This window comes from Vitis riparia, chromosome 7 (assembly GCF_004353265.1).
Source record: "Vitis riparia cultivar Riparia Gloire de Montpellier isolate 1030 chromosome 7, EGFV_Vit.rip_1.0, whole genome shotgun sequence".
NCBI classification, from domain to species: domain Eukaryota; kingdom Viridiplantae; phylum Streptophyta; class Magnoliopsida; order Vitales; family Vitaceae; genus Vitis; species Vitis riparia.
Window position 1 is genome coordinate 14,825,118 of NC_048437.1, and position 21,310 is coordinate 14,846,427.

General features: G+C 33.7%; 2 protein-coding genes across 3 annotated transcripts; one reads left to right on the forward strand and one right to left on the reverse strand.

Annotated features, from left to right (window-relative positions):
- Window positions 1-102: 102 nt before the first annotated feature.
- On the forward strand, window positions 103-2,308 carry LOC117919031. 2 transcript variants are annotated; one of them, XM_034836055.1, is made up of 2 exons: window positions 103-1,011; window positions 1,127-2,308. In XM_034836055.1, exons 1-2 carry the CDS (start codon window positions 852-854, stop codon window positions 1,336-1,338), a joined length of 372 nt encoding a protein of 123 aa, XP_034691946.1. In that variant the 5' UTR covers window positions 103-851; the 3' UTR covers window positions 1,339-2,308. The 2 variants fall into 2 exon arrangements, with proteins under 2 accessions (XP_034691946.1, XP_034691947.1); XM_034836056.1 differs by having other exon boundaries at window positions 1,156-2,308.
- LOC117918076 (2-alpha-hydroxytaxane 2-O-benzoyltransferase-like) lies at window positions 1,384-2,207 on the reverse strand. The gene is made up of 3 exons (XM_034834603.1): window positions 1,773-2,207; window positions 1,550-1,678; window positions 1,384-1,458 (listed from the first exon to the last, which is right to left on the reverse strand). The coding sequence occupies exons 1-3, from the start codon at window positions 2,205-2,207 to the stop codon at window positions 1,384-1,386; spliced, it is 639 nt and encodes a 212-aa protein (XP_034690494.1).
- Window positions 2,309-21,310: the final 19,002 nt, after the last annotated feature.

Here is a 21,310-nt window from a genome sequence, read left to right on the forward strand (position 1 = left end):
AAAAAAAGAATGCAGCATTGTCCTTTTCCATGAATTTAATGTTTCTATGGATCTCCTAGAATGTAGGTAAACTTGAATCTTGAAGTGCGTACAAACCCTATTAACAATTGTTATGTTTTATCTTCACTTCTTTCTTGATAATTTAGTATTTTTCTTTTAATTTTTTAACAGGAAAGGGTTGGGAGTTTGACAGGAGGTATTGAGTTTCTCGAGCTTTGTGGGTTTGAGAGAACTGAAGATGGTGAATTCTTATTTCTACCTCAGGAGAAGGTTGACATGGCAGTCTTGAATTCAGCTGGATCTGTGTTGAACTCTGCAATGACAAACCCCTTCTTTGGAGTTTTTTCAAGTTGAAAAGAATGAAAAGTTCCAAGAAAAATTTGGCTATGGATGAAATAACGAACAACATAGGAAGAAAATATACATGTTCAACCACTATAGGTTGCCATGGTCTCATGCCTTATGCTGGCTGTATGTAGTGTAGGGATATTAAATTGTACAAAACATAATATATGGCTTGGAATTAATACGAATAGAAGCTCTATTTTATACTAAGGGTTCAAATTAAGATTTATGAAACAAAAGTCATTCATAGAATTTCACGCATTATAATACGATTTGCGTGAAGAACTTGTGCCATTTTCGTTTCATAAATTTCAAGTATTCTGATGAGATATGATCTTTGTGGAAGCTACTGCAGATAGCTGTATGTGAGATCATAGGCTGTTTCTCCATTTATTTTTTGGTTTGGAAGTTGGCTGGGTACTGGTTTGGCACTGTTGGAAATCCATCAATCTTCCATCATTAACCTACGAAACTCCACCACTTGGTCTCCTTCCAGTTCCAGGAAAATGTTGAGCCCTCCCTCAGCTGTCGGCCCTGGCAACAGGAAGACAATGCCTGGTTTAACAACTACTGGAGAAGCACATTTAAGTCTACCCCAAGCGAACTCCTCTTCTTCCAAGCCCAGCCTCCACCACGCTACAAGTGAGAAGCTGTCTTCTCTACAAGGTACCCCTCTATTCACCTCTAACCAGTCTATACCAGACCTCACATACTCATCATCCAACCTCTCAATCCCTTCCTGCACTCTCCTCACTAGGCTTGAATACTCTTCCTCTTTCAGCTCCCTCACGCTGGCTCTTGCGAACCCAGGGACCAATGCATTTCCAGCAAATCCCACCGGGGCTTGTGGCACAACCCTGGTTCGAGTATCCACCGGAAACAACATGGTCGAAATCTTCCCCTCTGCCATCTCCACTGCTATGCTCCTTGCCTTCCATATCTTCGCTGCCACAGCTTGAAAAGTGGTGCAGTTTTTCAACTTCCCATCCCTGAGGGCTGCCTTCTTTAAACCTTGGATGTTGATAGGTGAAAGATGGATCAGGTGAATCTGATCATGCCTCCCGGATTTCTCAATGGGGGCATCACTGGTTCCGCGGAGGGTGAATGGGCTATCTGTATCAATGGCTCTTGAGTACTCAAAATGAGGGTGACTGATTTGTGGTGGATTCCGTGCTCTGAATATGCTCCTATCCGGGTTCGGTACCACGACCAAGCCTTCGCCGCGAGTCAGGGAAGCCAAGTTCATCTCAAGATCATGAATGGCCACACCGTCTAGGATGCAGTGGTAATATCTTGATCCCAGGGCCAGGCCTCCACACCCAAACTGTGTCAACTGCCATCAATGAAAGAAAGAAGCTCAGCCTCAAAACACACTCGCATTGCTACAAACAAGACACATAAACCCTGAACCAGAGCACAGAAAGAACCTGAAAAAAACCCAGAGGCTTGTCTTTCAGCTCCAGCTCATCTTCAGCCTCTTCACGCAAGAAAGCAACCAACCGCTCGAACTCCGGCTTGGGCGCCATGAGCTCACCGAGCTGGCACAACGTAGTCTTGGTGGTGGCTGCAGCAACCACGAACCCTGCATTGTTGCAGTCGATCTCGAGCCGGTTACTTGCCTCCAGAGATGGCACCAGCCTTCCAGCCAAGAAGTCGTAAGACACGAGTACCTGGGATATCGCGCGGCATAGGCGGTGAAATGCCTCTGAGAGGCTCATCTGATTCGCAGGAGGATCGAAGAAGGATACTGATTCTTGGTATGCAACGAGGGTTAGGTCTATGTTTGATAAGAAAACACGCCGGCGCGGTGTTGGCGTCTCCGGTAGAACCATCATTCTCTCCACCAACTTCACGTCCTCCATTTTGTCCGCCGTATGTATGCACTTGTAAGTAAACGAGAAATATCATCTTAGAGAGAACAAAAACGGACGTTGTAATTGCCATTTTAAGTCGATTAACATAATTGCATCCCAACTTCAACCCCTTCCCTATCTTCATTCTTGTTTTTGTTTTTAATTTCTTTAAGAGTATGTTTGGTTATTAATAGCGTTTTTTCATGTTTTATTTCATTGTAAAAATTATAGAAGAATATCAAATATAATTAAAATTTATTAAAAATTTATATGTTTTTAAATTATTTAATCTTTATATAATAGAAAAAAAATGAAATAAGTTTAAAGAAGCTTATAAAAATAATTTATTAAGTTTAATTTATTTTTGAGTTATATGAATAAAATGATCAGTGAAAATTTAATTTTTGAAATTTAACCCTTGTCTTTTTTTTTTTTTGTCTTATTTTGATTATAATATCTTATAAAAATAACATTTTATTTGAAAACCTATATGTAAATACTTAAAACAGTAAATGATATTTATGTAAAAAAATGATATTTAAAAGAAAAAACTTAGATTCACAATTTGGGAATTATTTTATCCCTTTTAATCAAATATTTCTTTTTCTTTTTTATTTACTTTTTCTTTTCTTCTACTTTTTTTCTTTATTTTCTTTTATTAACATTTTTTCTCAAATTTTCTTAAAACCAAACAAAGCTTTTAAAAAATGAATAAAGAAATAAATTGTTAACACGGGACAATCATATTTTTAGCCCATTACTATTAAGGTTCAATGAAATAAGCTTCATATACATAAAAAAAAAAAAAAAAAAAAAAATTGAAATCAAAATATAATACAGATACCTGCTTGACTAGAAAGGATCAACTGAAGAAGCCAAACTCTGACACCTGTTGTTAAAGGTATTCACGCTTGGATCTCCATGAGCAGAGACATCTTTATATCCATCACAAAGCCAACTTTATTTGTTTTCTCAACGCCCATCACCACTCTACCCACTTATATATGAGTGCTGAATTTCAAATCAATATAATTTTCCTAAATTATAAAGTGGGTTTAAAATTATTAATAACGAAAAATGTTAATTAGTAATTAATGTAAATGAAGTCGTTTTCAGTAATAAATTAATTTGAAACCTTAATTACTGAAAACCTCCAACTCCATAATGCTTTCTTATTTCCTCATGCTACCAAGATTTAAGTCTCAATGTTAAAGAAGGAATTAAGTGGGCTCTTTTTGAAATTAATATCCTAGACATTAATGTTTTTGATTTTTACTCTAAGGGGTTGTTTGGTACATGAGAATTGGAAATGAAAATGAATGTTTTGTTTCATTCCTATTTTTTGTTGAATGAGAATGAATTTAGTGATTCCATTTTTTGTGTTTGGATGAACTTAGGAATTTAAAGTTGGAATAATTATCTATTTCCATTCTTATATTTGGTAATAATAGGAATGAGAATGCAAAAAAATAAATTGATAATACCCCTACACATAGTTTAAAATAAAATTTTGTTTTTATTTTAAAAGAATAAATCTTAAGAGTTTTTTTTCTACTGAATAATAAGACTAAAAGAATAATATATATTCAATAAGTAAAAATAATCATAAATCATATAACCCTAATATATAAATATTCAATTATTATTTTTATAAAGAAATTTGAATAATTTGTTATGATTAAGAAGTAGACAAATTTTGAGTAGTAGGGAATGTGACAATTTCAAGTTGTCAGGGTTTCTAATATAATATATAGGTGTGTGACAAGTTCAACTTGTCAGGGTTTCTAAGTGAATTTTCTTTTCGTTGTATTTGGTTCCCAAAAAATTTGAGGGAAATATGAGGAAAAGAAAATAGAGAGAAAGAAAAAACGAAGGAAAAAAAAATAGTTTTAGAGTCAATAAATTATTTTTATATTTTTTTAAAAGCTTATATCACTTATTTTCCTCCATAATATAAAGATTAAATAATTTTAAAATGTATAGATTATGTTTGGTTTCTAGAAAGTGCTAAGAAAAGAAAGAAAATGTTAAGAAAAATGATTTTCTTATATTTGGTTTCAATATAAAAAATATAAATAAAATAAAATATAATTAAAATTAGTTAAAAATCTATATATTTTTAAATTATCTAATCTTTAAATAGAAGAGGAAAATAAGTGAAATGAGTTTGAAGTAGCATATAAAATAATTTATTGATTTTAAAGCTATTTTTTATTTTCCTTCAACTTTTCCTTTATTTTTTTTTTCCTGGCATTTTCCCTCACATTTTTCAGGAATCAAACATAGACATAAATTTTTAAATAATTTTAATTATATTTGATTTTCTTTTATATTTTTCATAATGAAACTAAACATACAAATTGTTGACCAAAAGATATCATACATTGAGATGTGATTAAATAACAACCTACATAGAACCCAAATAAAAGTTGAGTGAAAAAAGGAAAAAAATGATAGCGATATCCATAGTTTTAAAAGATGCGCTTAAAGCACGCCTAGGCTCAAGACACAACCACTCTCTAGCTATAGTGTCTTGCTTGTGAAGATATGTACCTTGTTCAAGAGGCATACCTTGTCTACTTTGCTTTTTATTTTTGAAAATTCTAATTATATATTGAAATTTATATAATTTCATTATTTTTTTGTTGAATGTTTCTTTTAAATATTTGAAAATTTAATTTTTTTATTGATTATATTGGATTTTGAATCATATTTTATAAAATTGATATGCATATTAGGTCAGGTTTTACTTCACTCTAAGTTATATGATGCTTTTGCGCCCTAGGCACAGTTTGCGTCTTTTAAAACTATGACAATATCTATGTCATATCTATTCAACATAAAGAATGGCCCCATGAACTTTTTATTGTATCAAGAAATTTTGCAATAGCATTATATATGACAATAATATAAAAGGAGTATTCTTGATTGACACAACTTAAAGTCTTTGTTGTTGGAGGATTGGAGTAGACTAGTCACATCTCATAGTCGAAGGTTTTTGGGCAAACAGTTCAACCACAAACTCATTAGTGTTGCAGGAAATAAAAAATATTAGATTCACACCTAGGATTGTGACTGAACCAAATAAAGGCATGATCCATCTCAAGAACTATAAACAAAATCATAAGCTTAAAAGAATTGACATTTACCTTAAGATTATAACCATCTAGAAAAACTAACGAGGATATATTGGACTATATTTATTACATCTCTGGAAAAGTGTGGGAAGGACTTTGGGCTGATATATCCTTATCTCCTAGACTAGGATCAAGAACAACTATTCTTGATGAGAAGCTCTTAAAATCCAATTTGCCGCATCAGTCGACAACATGAGAAGCACTACCCGAACTATTAGAGCCTAAAATCAATGTGAAATTTTAATTAACTTGTATAAAAACAACAATATATACATTAGTGTTATTTTGTTGATGTATCTTACAATTGGAAAACTAAAAAGTCCTTGTTTTTGTTAATCAATTCTTATTTCTTCTCGACTTTTTCATCTTCCTCGACTAACTTTTGGAAAATGTAAAGACTACCGTGTACAAGTTCCTCTAGTTTGAAAAATAAAGAAATTCTTAAATGATAAGAAAAATACATTCGTTGAAAGACCTCTAAAACTCATTTCATAATGATCTCACAAGAAAAAGTTAAATGCCATTATTCATATATATATATATTTTAAAACAGAAATATTTTTAACAATTAAAAATAAATTTAAGATGTATATATTTTGAATAAAATGTTTTCTTAATTTAATTGTTTTTTTGTTTCTCTAATCAAAGAAGGAGAAGAATTGTGAATATATTAAATTTTTTGAAGATTTTATTATCTATGAAATCATATTTTCATGAAATATTCCTAGGAATTAGGGAATGCTTCAAGTTTTTTTTTTTTTTTTTTAAATATATTAATGATAGTAGAGAATTTGTTTTGGTCATATTACTACTCTATCACAGTGGTGGACCCGCATTTTTCACGTGCGCCCCCACTCAATCAGCGAGACTCGCTTTTATTTGGTGAAAAATCAATTTTGGAAAAGTCGGAGTCGCCACTTATTTTATTTTATTTTAAAGGAAAATAAAACAAGAAAGAAAAACCCTAAAAAAGTGACTCCATAATTTTTGGAAAAGCATGTCTTTGAAAAACCCGAGTCTAGGTCTGGGGATCAGGTTACTTATGGGAAGGTACCTCTAAGAGGTAGCACCCCTCTAAGCCCTAAAAGGTCTTTACTAACTAAATTGAGGAAATGTGACAATTAATTGGTTAATTATAGATACTTAAGTATGCTAGGTGATTTAAAAAAAATAAACATGTCTAACAAGAAAGTCTGATCATATGAGAGAGTCAAAGTAAGTACCTGAACGACCTCTCAAGCGCTATCATGAACATAAGAAGTTAGTTTGGAAATGTGATACAACATTTGTTTTATCCAAGCAAATCAAGCATATATCTGGATAGTAAGCTAAAGCGCCTTTATGGGAAACAAGGTTAGCCCAATAAAAAATTCAAAATAATCTTATGCATTCCACAAAGAGGAGGTACAATCAATCAAATATCAAACAGCTATATTGAAGAAAATATCATGGATGTCGGGCCCCCCAAAGCCCTAATTGATTTGCATGAGTTGATTCTATGAATTCCATTGTTTGGAATCATGATTTCGTCCCATGCTTGGGAAAAATCAAGAAAAATAGTTAAAAATCAAAGAAAACAGGGAAAGTGCATGCCTGAAGGAAAGTGGTAGCAAATAGCATGTTAAAATCTGGATTTTATACCTAGAAACTCCTAAGGAACTTTAAAGAACCAAAGTTATTTTGATGGAAAAAGGTTTTGAAATCCAGATTTAAGATGTATAAGATCACAAAATAAAGAAAAAATAAACATTAGGAAGAATATGATATGTGGCAAGGTGGCCACGCTAGAGTGGGACCAGGGGATATGACTAAGTTTGCATTGTTGGTGGTTGGAAGTGCTGCTGTTATTCTCTCTAAATTTTCCCTTTCTACTCTCTTGCATGCATTCAAATACCTTGCATCGCTGTATTCCTAGGCCCTTTCTGATTCTTTGAAATTCTCTGCATTCAGACTTACTTCCAAGAGCTTTGTCATTAATTCCCCGTATGAATCTCTGAAATTTGCTGAGAATTTAGTCTTTCTGGACTGCCATTTCTGATAGCTGAAGAACTGAAGGCTGAAGAATCATATCCAACTGGATTCAGTTTAGGAGGGAGACCATAGGTTGTGGTCGAAAATGAAGGCAGTTTCCTTTTTCTCATGCCTTTCTGTATGTCCATATTCATCTGTTAGCAGCCTGACTTCCTCCTCAGGTTTATGGTGTAGGGAGTTGCCTAAGTCTTTTACATGCAATTGAGCTGTCAGCGAGCTCTTAATTTTTTAGCTCATGACATAAGCGAACATTAAGCTATTGAGGATAAACTATCCTTTTCACGTCAACACGTTGATCTGCTTGAAGTTGCTCAATTTCTTTGACAAATCTCCATTTTCCGTGTCTCAAACTATAGTTCAATTTCTTTACTTCTTCTACCTCAGAACAAAACTTGCAAATTAGAATTCTCCAGCTGCAATTTTATATTAGAATTCTTTAACTGCCCCGCATTATTTTCTGAATCGTGTTTGGACATCACCACCTGTTTCAATTTTTGGAGACCAATTCCAGATCTAAAGGTAGAGCTTTCTATTTCTCTTGCAATTGAGACTGCAAATTCTGCAGATTCTGGGGAGTCATCTCAACTTGGATAGATAGCAGGTGTTTATTCCCAACATGGATTTAAAGTTGCACTCTCCTTACTTCTATCTCCAAGTATGAAAGCAACATTCTTGTAATCCCCTTCTGAGCACAAATTCCCATTCCCAATGACATTAAAGTTAACAGCAGTAGCCTTCATTTTCACAAAATCTGTTTCAACTTGAACATTCATTCTCTCCTTGTTATAAAAAAGAAAATTATGTTCCAAAATTCTTCGCGGACTTCTTTTCCAAAGTCTGAATGTGCGGTAGGATCACTATGCACAAATCTCAAATTACCATACTCCCCATTCTCTGATTGATCACCCTTTCTTTTGTAGTAATCTCATCAGGAACTGATTTTTCCAAGCTATAATTCACGGTATTTTGGCCCAGCTTTTAGTCCAAGAGACATAACTCTTTGATGGTCGAACTTCCCTTCAATCTCAGGCAATTCGTGAACATAAATTATGGAAATATCAACAGGCTGAACCATAGCACTAGCTTCGCTGTCTTGTCAGACTGAATATGGTAAAATTAATTCCTAAAGATGTCTCTTCTCTCTTCTATGCCTATTTTAGGCGGCACAAAGCAGAGGAAGGAGATATAATGGTTCGAATTTTGACTGATTCAACCCATTGTGTTTCTGGAACCTTGTTAGAGGAACTGGAGGTTATCATGTCTTGTCCTTCTTTCAGATTCAAGGATGCAATCTTTACTGCCAGCACCAGAAGCAACAGCAACAACCGCAACTACAGGTTCTGCTTGAATTGTTTCAGGTATTGTATCATCTGAGATTAAAAGATCTTTTGGAACTAGACAATTTTGATTATTGGATGGAGTATCATCTTCACCATTAGCACCACTAGCATTGTCACGGATCTGCTGATGGGTTAGTGCAGAACCAGAATTTGCCAAAAGTTGATTTGGGACCCTCATCTGGTGAGGAACTCGAAGATAATTAGCATGGTTAGTAACTTCTAGATGAGGATGCACATAAGGCTGAAAATAAGCTCTGGTTGCTGGAATGGTCATCCGGCATTACTACTGTTTCATAGGCTCTTTAAAGCTTATATGAATGCTGCAAATCTTACCAGTATTGATGGCAATCAACCAAGCTAGTGAGTGCAGCACTTCGTCTTTCATGACCAAATCAATCCGATAATAGGTCTGGAATCCAGGTTGGTCATTTCACATAAAGGACCAGTTTAGAAATAGTAACAGAGACCGTTAGCATTCTGTTCATTGGGCATGGGGTCATACTCTGAGCCAAGGTGATTCAGAAGACTGTCACTGGAAGATATCCTTCATAAATTCTTGGACTAAATCGAGGTTACTTATTGAATTATCCTCTCATAGGTTTGTAGTGCTCAAAGGTACAATAGAACTGACCAGACAGGGCATGAAACTAAATTCCATTTCCTTTATTCTTGTAATAGTTTGTGAAGTTTTCTGAATCAATGTTGTCCCACCAGGCTTCAAGAACTCGAGATTTCTTTGAACTTTGTTCAATATAAACTGAGGATTTATTGACGAGAAAAACATCACAAAGCCATGATCCTAGAAATCATGAGACACCATTCTGTTCAAAACAAAGTACCAAACCTGGCAGTCATGGGAAATTCTTTAATTTCCATCTTGAACTCTCATACTGATCTGAAATGCTTTTGGGAATTAGGAACGATGTCTCGTGAAAACCACTCACAACTGGTGCCTGCTGTAGTCGAAAATGTCGAACTGATCAGACATCAATGGTCGTCAGACAACCTGGCCAACTTTTCCCATAACTCTTCTAGTCATGAGCAGAAACGTTCAGTGGCTCACGTCAATTTTCAATGGCTTTTATATCAGAAGAACCTGTGTCTTTAGACTCTATCTCGGACAAAATAACACAAGCAAACTCCCTATATCCATTATCACCAGGAACTGAAGTCCCAATGAGGAGTGTATTGTGAACTTTTTGGCAATTGATTTAATTGGGACCTTGGAAATGAGCTTTTGCTAGCAAACTCTAATTGCATTAATCTCACGAATTTCTCAAAGGGCACGAGCATTTTTTATGATATGAGAAATGAGTCCTCTTTTGGCAGGCAACAGGATTTGTGTTGAAGAAAAGACACGACCAGCTTCAACCCAAAGTCTTATTATGAAAGTCTCCAGAATTGGATGAAGCTGGTGAATGATGATCATCTTCTTTTCATTCCCAAACCAGTCATCCTCTGTGTTCTGGCTGTATAGGAAACCTTTCTGATTGTAAACCTTGAACAGGGTAACGCATAACCTCCAGTTCTGAACTCCCAGGATACAGTTTCTTCATTAAGCCCTCGTCGTTTCTTCATTATTGATGTCACAGTGATTCGATTTGGGTAGTCAACTCAACATGCTGCATAATCACTTCTTGGGGAGGTGCTCAACTCATTTCAATAGTAAGGATATTTCCCAAAACATTTTAGGAAGTTATGAAGAGGTTTCGCATTAATAGACTCACTGTACCCCGTCAAAGTCATCATATATGCAGCAACATGGCGACCCAAAGATATACTTGCAATGGAAATTAGCAGCAAGTTACTTATGAAATAATTGTCATCAATAGGATTGAGTTGAATGCATGTCACATAGTTATTGTGTCTGAAGACATTAAGACATTCATCTTGCCCACAATAGTTTGGAATACATGATTCTGGCCAGAATATCTCTACTGACAGCTGCAGAATCTGAACCAAACCATTTCAAAAACTAGGTATCTCTTGGTCATTGATTAAACCATGTCTCTTTCTACCTCAGATCAAGGTGAATGATCTTCTTCTTATATGGAATAGGGAGTCCTCATGATAAGATCACAGTAATTATATATCTTCAGTAGGGTCATTACCAAATTGTAGAAGCACCTTCTGATTCACTATCTGAAGAAGTGCTCGGGTCCGAATCACTTGATGAAGAGCCTAAATCACAATTGGAGGTACTTGAACTACTGCATCCATTTACTCTTTAATCTGGGACTGAGAGAGCCATCTCATTCCAGGAATAATTGTCCAATAAACATGTCATCCTCAACGAATTTTGTATCAATATTCTCTTTTAAGGCATTCATTCCCTAATCCGTTCGACAATGATATTCTCCCTAGATTCTTCAATAATATATATTACTGCAGAATCTGACTTGGCTAAATGCTTCAAAACTTTAACAGATTCGGAAAGGTCAAATGCAACCTTAGATAGATTGCACTGTAGCATGAGTGATAGGAGAGACAAAGAACTTCATCTTACGACTGGATGACAACAACTTCCTTCTCATCAATATTTGTGACAGTATTCTGAATCTTATGCAAGATAATTCCTAAACCCTCTATTCTGAAATGTAATGCCTGCTTCATAATACTTTTCTAATCAAGCAACTCCTTCAATAGGCTTTCAAATCTTGAGAGAGGTTAGATGAGCATCGTCTAACATAGAGGCTTTGGCCTCGAAGATTTTGGCTCCAAAATTTACCTTATCCAATACTCCCATGTATATCACTGCACCAAGTCCTAAAAGAGTTGAGGACCTCAACAATCTGGTCTACAGAATCATCAATAGAAAGTGTGGCGTCATCAAAGTTGCTGACTTCAAATTTTGTGGAAGATGAAGAGAACGTATTCCTGTGCATCAGACTCTGAATTGTATGAAAACTGGATTGGACTTTTCTTTAATTGTGCAGATGATGTGACTAAAGTATCCTCCCTACTCCATTGAAATCCTTTGTCAGTCGAAGCTTTTGAGAGATGTCCTTCAAAATAATTGGACAATTGAATACGTGGGATGATGTGGCTAGACTTTGCAGTGGAATGTCTTCGCTTGGGAGCATGAGTAGAAGTAAGACATTCAGCAAGATGCTACAAAGTTGTATAAGCACATTTCCAATCGCCTGAATATATATTCATTAGGAGCGCCTCAGGATGATAAACAGGCAAAGATCCACATAATTTCTCGACCTTTTTGCGATGATGGAATGGCTTCCGACTGTGTCTTTATCCGAACTTGTCTTTTTGTCTTTGGTCCGGGCATTTTATGCCAAGGCGAGGTATTGTGTTGGAGGTCCTATTTCCTATACCTTGAGAGGAGCAAAAATTGAGCACGATGCTGATTCTATTTGCCGGATTCTTGGAGTGCCATATGTTGGATTGAGAATATATGAGTCTAAGGTGTGACCTACTATTTTGGAATTTGAGCCTAAAGAGGCCATTCAAAGGATATGTGGACTGTCAAATGCCCATGGGATGGGCAAGCCATCGGCATATAGCTTGACAGTCATCTGTAGAGTGGTCCATCACATGCTATGCTTCACTTTCTTGCCACAGGGTGGACATTGAGATGAGGTATCCTATTATGAGGCGCTCTTGATGGATTTGATCCTTAGTGGGAGAAAAATTCATTTGGGATATTTGATGATGATGCATATGATTGCTTGCTATGAGAGAGCATGGCTAGAGTATTCTCTTATGGATGCTCTCTCTTTAGTATTTAAGGAGGCCAACATAGACTTGAGAAAAGAGACAGACTTTGAGGTTCCTAGTATCAATGACACATATAATGATCAGTCTATGGGTAGGATGAAATTTGAGAAGACTCCAAATGGTTCTTGGATAAAAAAAGTAGAGAGAAGATAAACACAGGAATAGGTACACCCTGGAGTTGAGGAGGAGGCAGAGATTAGGGAGATGGAGGGTGGAGTAGACCCTCAAGGTGGACTAGACCCTCAAAGTGGCCATCAACATAGAGGGCCCGAGCTTGATATTCCCTCACTTCATACATATATTCCTTCCTAGACCGAGGGCATTCAGTTTGAGTCTACATTATCTGAGTCTATACTAACTATGCTGACTTTTATAGAGGGACCATCTACTTAGCCATCGTACATTGAGCCTTCTTTTTCTTGACCAGCATTCACCAAGCCCACCTATGTTGAGATACCACAGCCTCATGCACCTCTTGCTCCTAACCATGCTCCATGGATGGACTTATTAGCCCAGATTAGCTTTATTGGCACTCACATGGAGGAGCTTGCAGTGGTCACTGATACACAATTTTACTCTATGGAGGATAGGATGAACCAGTATTAGACTGGGTTCACTTCTCAATTTGTGTATCTCCAGTAGAGGATTGATCGCTTTGAAGATCACATAGAGTATAAGATTACTTGCATTGAGGATTGCATGGAGTGTTAGCATGAGAGGATGATGACCTCCTTGCATTCTGTGTTTCCATCTCTACCTCATCAGCATTAATTCATTCGATACCCCCTTGTTTTTTTTTTTCTTTTTTTGATGTTGCGAAAAAAGAAGACATTTTAGGATCTAGGAGGCTAGATATAGGAGACTCATACATGCATATCATTTTGGATCGTATATTTATCTTTAGTTTTATTGGACATATGATGTACCGGTCGATACATTTGACATATGATATATGATATGCCTATATTCTTGATGACTTACATTGGATGTTTCTAGTTGCAATACTTGATAACATGTCTTGATCATCTTGTTTTAAATTCTAAAATATTGATTGTTGATCCATGCTTGGTTTAACTTACATTATTGATTGTTGATCCATATTTAAATTCTTAAATATGGATGCCACCCCCAATTCTTGATTTTAATTGATTTCTATTATGTTCATGGGTGTGATTTTTTTTTTGGCTTATGCCTTATTCCTTTAGTTATTATGCTATCCATCCATCTGCTTTAGCTTTACTAGGTAACCTCCGTAAGCCTTGCTATTGTTCATATATGTTTTAAATCATTTTGGGTCCACTCATCCATGTTTCAACCCATTGATCATAGTATGAAATGGGACTTCACATGATGGCTCATGGATTTTGTTTTTGGAGTAGTGCTCTATTTAGGTTCGTTCACCTCTTGTGCATAGAATTGGGAACATGCTTTAGAATGTTGTTATTCACATAATATTCTGCTTGGGATGAGGATCTCCAGCTAGAGGAATCTTTTAGAACTACTAGTTGGGATTTTTGATGTTCTCTCTAAGTTTGATGGTCATAATGAAGCTGCTATTGGAACCCTATTGCAATGTGAATGACTTGTTGATTCACAATGTAAACCATTGGAACTAACCATTCTAAGCACTTCTCATCCAATTGCCTTAATTCAGTCACACATGATTCATACTTTCGTGGTTGATGTTGAGACCCAACTCTATACACTAAATCTTTTAATATCTTATTTATATATTTATCATTGAAGTTGCTTAAGGCAGGTTTCATCCAACATTAAGATCCCTCAAGATGACTTGTATTCCTACATGATGATTAGGAATGAGACATGTTTTTTTTTTTTTTTTTTTTGCATGACTTGGCTCCTTAATTTGTAAAGAAACTAAGATCAACTATCCATTGATTCTTCCTCAACTATTCCAAATGTAAGAGGGAATATATGGCCATCGACGTCAAGTGATGGTGCAATCAAAAGTTTCTCTAGATATTTTCCATATATAAAAGTACCTTTTATTTGTATTATTAGTTTATAGTGCTTAAATCCTTCAACACATGCCCTAAAAGCCTAAAACACAAGTATGAAACGTACAATCCAATGCGTGCTATCAAATCTTTATTAGTCATGAAGTTAATTACATCCTAATTCAATTGTCTAAAGATTAGGAAAAAGACATCATGTTCACCACTACCTATCAATGATGCGTCATTTTCTGTATTTTCATTATTCTCATTATCCTCCATATCCACAATATCCTTGACTATGATTATCTGTTGTCCAAAATACTAAGTTTAAATTACGTAGCAACTCTAGCCAAGAAAAACTAGAGAAAGAGTCAATACAACTTTTGTAGTACTCTGGGTATCATTCTCAAGTATTGACCTATGGAAGTTGTGAAACTAGGTTTAAAAGATTACTTTTTGCTAAATTCTTGAATTGGAAAAAAAATAAAAAATTGATTTGAATAAAATTGAATTTAATAAAATAAACCTTAAATAAATTGCAAAAGAGTGATTGATTTCTAATTCAAATGATTCAAGATTGGAGGTTCCACAATCCAACTTTGGGCATAGGGCCTAAAGTAAATTAAGGGTATAATTTTAATTACTCTTAGGGTATTCAGAATGTGGGGTCAAACAAATCAAGTTGAGTTCCACAACTCAGGGTTGCATTCTATCCTAACTTTTAATATTTTATTCTATTACTGAAATACCAAATAGATGAATGGGTATGAAAATTGGGTTTAGGTCTAGGAGTTAGGCCTTTACCACTCTCTATAGATTTGTCTTAGGGTAGATAAAAATAGTAAGACCTTAGATAACTAGGGATAAAAAATGACCAAGAATCCCTGGTGTCAAGGAAAGGGCTATTGTACCATCCCTTAATTCAAACTAATATTAGAGGATATTTCTATTTTCATCTAGTATGCCTCAACCCTTCATTCATTCCATTTTTAGTTCGATTTTACCCATTGTTTACCCTTGGCTTTAACCTTATATTTTCATGTTTCACACCCCAAGATGACTTTTTAGCCTCTCATGGTGGTAATTTCATTTGCACAATCCATAAAAGAAGAATAAATAACCATTCTTGAATAAAAGAAATTAGAAACAATTGATTAAAATAAAGATAAAAAATCGAGAATCTTCAATGTCATCTTCTCTCCCTAAGAAAATCTAAGAACATTCAATAATTCTCTAAACTCCTCAAAAAGAACTCTAATGACCTATTTATAGGCTAAGAGTTAAGCTGACACATGGCAAAATCCTAAAGAGTATGTAAAATCTTCTTTCCAAGTCAAGGGCTCTCAATAGAAGTTGTAAAAATTTGAGTCATGGGAGCCTTTAATGAAAAGATGTTGATTTCGTATGATGATGATCAATTTTGCATGGTCATGTAAAATATAAATGGATTGGCAGTATTCTAACATCATTATGGCACATTTGGCATGGTCGTGCAAAAAGTAGCATGTTTATGCAAAATTGATTTCCAAGCTGTTGCAAAAACAAGCTCTTTGGTCCATTTCGCATGATCATGCGAAAATTTCGCATGTTCATGCGAAACTGACTCTCCTTTGATTCCTTTCTGTGTAGTTTTCTTCAATCATCCATATTTGTACTAATAACGATATTTCTAATAATAGGAGTTCATAAAAAATTATCAAACACTTACTATTTATATGCTTGATATACAAAATATTAATCTTTTGATAATATGTAAATATTATCCATACACTTACTATCATAGCTTCATGATATAATATATTGTACTATAACTTTTGGTTACATGAATTTCATAAAGTTATACAAAATTAATTTTGTTCTATACGACTTCTAGCTATAAAAAAGTACATATTAACAACTTTGGCATAACCTTTGATTAGCACAAATAATATTAATTTTCTCATTTTCATAACTTCAGATTATGAATAATAATATTTATATAACTTCTAGTTATACAATATAAATTTATAATAATATATATATATATATATATATATATATATATATATATATATATATATATATATATATATATATATATATTGAAATCCTCAAACTTGATATGTTTTGAAATGTAGGCGAACTTGAAAAATATTTTGCTATGTTTTCATTTTCAATGCATGTCCACCAAAAACTTAATTAACAAGTCGATTACATTCACTCATTTTCACTTATAATTTCTTGTTTTCACTCATTTTCACTTATAATTTCTTGTTTTAGAATGTGTATTTTACAACTAATAACACTTATAATATACAAAATTAAAAGACCACCTATTCGAATTCTCAAAAAGCTACTCTACACGTGTGGGTGTGTCAAAATTTTGCTATTGATTGACATCTTTTTTCTTAATGATTTACTACTGCTTGTGTAGGTCATAATAAAGGAAAGTGACAAAAACACACAATATTGTGAGATAAAAAGGAGAGATACACAAACATGAAAAAAGAAAAAAAAAATATAAACTTATTTTGGTACCCTTGAACATATGTCTTAAATTTTTTATAATATTAAAATAGGCATAAAAAATATATAGGACATATTAGAAAAAGAAAGTTTAATTTAACTAAATACCAATGCAATATGACTTTTAAATGTAGTTTAGGTAATATCAAAATTGTTAGATCACATTCAAATGTATTCCGTGTTGAATTATTAGATAATGAATTTTAATTTGCAACCAATCTTTTTCACTTATGATATACTTCTATTTTTCTATTTTAATTATTAAAAATATTCTGGAAAAAAAAAAAAAATTTTCTTTTGTGAGTTATAGTTAAAAGTGTCAAGTAATTTTGAATTTTGATGGTAAACTAAAATTTTATAATTTTATAAGAGAAATTAATAATAATAATAATAACAACAACAACATAAATTAATAATTAAAATTAATATCATTCTATTACCCCAAGACTTTAATTTAATTTAATAATTTTTATTCATAAAATTATAATCCTATTTTAATTATAAAAAATAATTAGTATTAGTATAATATACATGTGTGAAGAATTAAGTTTGAGTATAAGGAATCTTTATGCTTTAGCCTAGTAAAATAAATACTCAAATTTAAAAGGAAATATATTAACATATATTTTGAAAGGTAGTGGTAAAATTGAGAGAAATAAATTATCCTGGATATATAATTTTTTAAGTATGTTTACTTAGTATATTGTATAAAATTACTTCAATAATAAATTAATAACTCAAGTGGCAATTAATTTTAAAGAAATGATTTTCTTTATTTTTGGTACAATAAATATATTAATACCTCAAGTATGTATTATTATGATAGAAATAACTTCCTTAAATTAGATAAACACTAATTTCCTAACTTGCAACAAAATTCTATGTACTTTCATTACTTCTTGACAATTATTTAAATATCTATAAATAATAAATAAAATCTTAAAAGAGTTATAAGTTGAGATAAACTTTTTAGGTAAAATATGTAGAAGTGGGATTTAGAAACATCACTCTTCCCACTAAACTGCTACACAGTTCCCACCAAAATATATTCTCCTAGTAAAAGCATTTCTTTTCACTTAAATCTCTCTTTGTCTCCCATGACACATCTTTGCAAACACGTCATCTGCAACTTCAAGGATAACCATAACTAAAGACTTGTAAGCAAATATAAAGGTATACATCTGCATTTCTTTCATTGAACCTCTCTTATTCTCTCTTCAACTAGATTGTCTACAATTAAGAGTTCTTTTTTTCTCGTTTCAAAGGTCAACAAAGAGTAGTTTTATTTTTATTATTAGATTTTCGTTTTCCTTTTTTTTTTTCTTTTTTTTTTTTTTTTTGGGGGGGAGGGGGGGAGAATTTTTTTTTGGAAGATTTTCTTTTACATTTTGCTTCCAATTGGTCTTTGTTTTTTTATTTATTATTTATTTACATTTCTTGAAAAATTGAGGAATAAGATTGTTCCTTTTGGCGAAATACGGATTAGAAAATGTAAGATAATAATGTTTTTTTTTTTTTTTTGGATTTTCTATTTTTTTTCTATATTTTTTATTTTGGCTGATTTTCATTTTTGGAGTAGGGGCCGGTTTCCGGAAGAGCAAGTCGCATGGGACGCATGGCAAAGTACCAATTTCCCATGCTGGTGGTTGAGACGGGACCTTTTTCTGAACAAAAAAACAGAGAGCAATTGAAGGTTGGTAAGGAGGGGCAGAGAGAGCCAGACGGGAGGAGAAAAAAAGAGCTAGAGGGAAGAAGAAGGACCGGGGGGCGGACGCATGGCAAAGGACCACCAATTTCCCATGCTGGTGGTTGAGACGGGACCTTTTTCCGAACAAAAAAACAGAGAGCAGTTGAAGGTTGGTAAGGAGGGGCAGAGAGAGCCAGACGGGAGGAGAAAAAAAGAGCTATAGGGAAGAAGAAGGACCCGGGGGGGTGGAAGCAACTAGAAATCTGACTCGGCTACTTGGAGAGGATTGCCTTCAGACGTCAAATGCTACAGGTATATTTTGGCTAATCTTTTAAGACGGTTTTGTGGTGTTATAACATGTTCCTGTTCTTCATTCATTTGGGTTTTGCTGAATATTAGCTTGGCCTCTTTTAAGTTCCCTCATGAAGATATCTATAACCATGTTTTGTTTCCCATTTAATACTCGTTTGATTTCGCTCACCCTCTATCTAACCACTCCACTAAACCCATTTCTCCCTCTAAATCACTTTCTTTAAAACCCATTAACCCATTTCTTCCAGCCACCTTCCATTCGTCCCACCTGCTGTTTGCAGCTCACCATCAAGAAGCACTCGTTTGAAGTTGCTGTCCACGAGAGAATCCTTAAAAAGGCCCCTGTTTTCCTCTACCACTCTCAATCCTTGCGGACCCAAAGAAAGCTGGAGACCGAATTTTGTGATGAAGTAGGACAGTGAAGAGATAGATAGGGAAGAGTACAGGAAAAAAGGTGATGAAAAATGAGGATGGAGGTGATTGTGCTGTTTGGCGGTGGTTGGTTCACAAGAAAATATTGGAGCTTTGTTCTTATGTATTGCTGTCTTTACATTCCTGGTTTGTGGCTGTGTCATTTCATCCTTACCTAGGTGCTGTTGGTAATCCTCCCGGATATAGAGACTAGGAGGCTCAAATGGCATTGGATGGAGGTCACTCTTAATCTGCTAGCTAAAGAATGGTGTCCCGTAGACCCACCAAATACAAATAACATTAATTTATGTGATGTGAATGAAAATATCACAATGCAAATAGGCCCACAAGTTCAATTCTCTCATATGCTTTTGGGTTTGGCTACTAGTACCTTTTTAGCTCACTTTTCCAACTACACTTACCACTTAGCACCTAGGTAACACGTTGCATGGCAAGCTACCAACCACCCTTCACCATTTTATTTATTTATTCCTTAATGTTTTAATATTAAAGTTAAATTCTCTCAAAATTCCTATTTCTTAATTTAATTTCTAATTCCAAGATCCCATTTTTTTACATTCACTTACTTAATCTTTATTATTTCCGACATTATTATTATTTTATTTATTTACTTTTCAAATTTCCAATTATTAAATTTAATTTTTAAAACTCTGACTCTCAATTAATTTTCAAAACTCTGTTTTCTTTCAGATTTAATTTCCAAAATTCCATTTCCTAAATTTAATTTTTAAAACTCCAATTTCTTTCAAATTTAATTTCCGAAATTCCGATTTCCTTCAAATTTAATTTCCAAAATTCAAATTCTTCAATTTAATTTCCAAAATTTCATTTCTTTCAAATTTAATTTCCAAAATTCTAATTTCTTTCAAATTTAATTTCCAAAATCCGTTTTCTTTCAGATTTAATTTCCAAAATTCTATTTCCTAAATTTAATTTTTAAAACTCCAATTTCTTTCAAATTTAATATTCGAAATTCCGATTTCCTTCAAATTTAATTTCCAAAATTCAAATTCTTCAATTTAATTTCCAAAATTTCATTTCTTTCAAATTTAATTTCCAAAATTCTGATTTCTTTCAAATTTAATTTCCAAAATCCAATTTCTTTTAAATTTAATTTCCAAAATTCCATTTCCGAAATTTAATTTTTAAAACTCCAATTTCTTTCAAGTAATCTTCGAGACTCCAATTTTTCAAATAAATTTCAAAAATCCAATTTTCTCTCAAATGGTTTTAATTCCAATTTGGTTTTCAAACCATTTTCTGCTCCTCTTGATTTTAATAAGCATGAATGAATTTTTCATAATTCCAGAATAATGGAATCTGTGATATTAATTCATGCAAAATAAATGGGCTTTGGTGGGGGCCCCACATAAGTGATTTTATAATTGATTGATTGATTGATTGATTTAATTGTCATGCATGATTGATTTTATTCTGCTCTATGACATGCTCGAAATTATTCCTTAATTGTGCACTAACCTCACTTCTGGATAGTGCATTGTGGCTCGTCGCCCAGGTACATATCTATTCCCATTCTGGTCTTTCTATATGCATGTTTTGATTCTCACATGTACATGATCATTCTGAGTATTCATTGATTCTCTCATCAATTGTCATGACTGCTACATTTTATTAGTAGAGACCCGACTTTAGGGATTTAGAGGGGTGTTACGGTCTTTATCGTACCTTCCCGATAAGTAACCTGACCCCCGAACCCGATTCGGTTTTTCGTAAACCACATTTTCCAAATAAGGAGTCACACTTAGAGTTTTTTTTCTTATTTTGTTTACCCTTTAAAATAAAACAAAAATAAGTGGCGACTCCAAGTCATTTTCTTAATAAATAAAAATCATAATTTTTCAAAACAAAAATCGAGCTCGCCATCGAGTGGAAAACGCATGAGCTGAAATGCGGGGTCCATAGTGCTGCATGTGGAGTTTTTTCTTTTATTTAATTTTTTTCCTCCTCGTATTTACTA

Excerpts from the sequence above, each read along its gene's own strand:
- LOC117919031 (XM_034836055.1), top strand. The coding sequence starts at position 852 with ATGTTGAGCCCTCCCTCAGCTGTCGGCCCTGGCAACAGGAAGACAATG. Across the intron at positions 1,012-1,126 it reads GAAGCTGTCTTCTCTACAAG|CTCCCTCACGCTGGCTCTTG; the intron begins GTACCCCTCTAT and ends TTCCTCTTTCAG.
- LOC117918076 (XM_034834603.1), bottom strand. The coding sequence starts at position 2,207 with ATGGAGGACGTGAAGTTGGTGGAGAGAATGATGGTTCTACCGGAGACG. Across the intron at positions 1,679-1,772 it reads AGCCTCTGGGTTTTTTTCAG|TTGACACAGTTTGGGTGTGG; the intron begins GTTCTTTCTGTG and ends CATTGATGGCAG. Across the intron at positions 1,459-1,549 it reads GCGGCGAAGGCTTGGTCGTG|ATAGCCCATTCACCCTCCGC; the intron begins GTACCGAACCCG and ends CCATTGATACAG.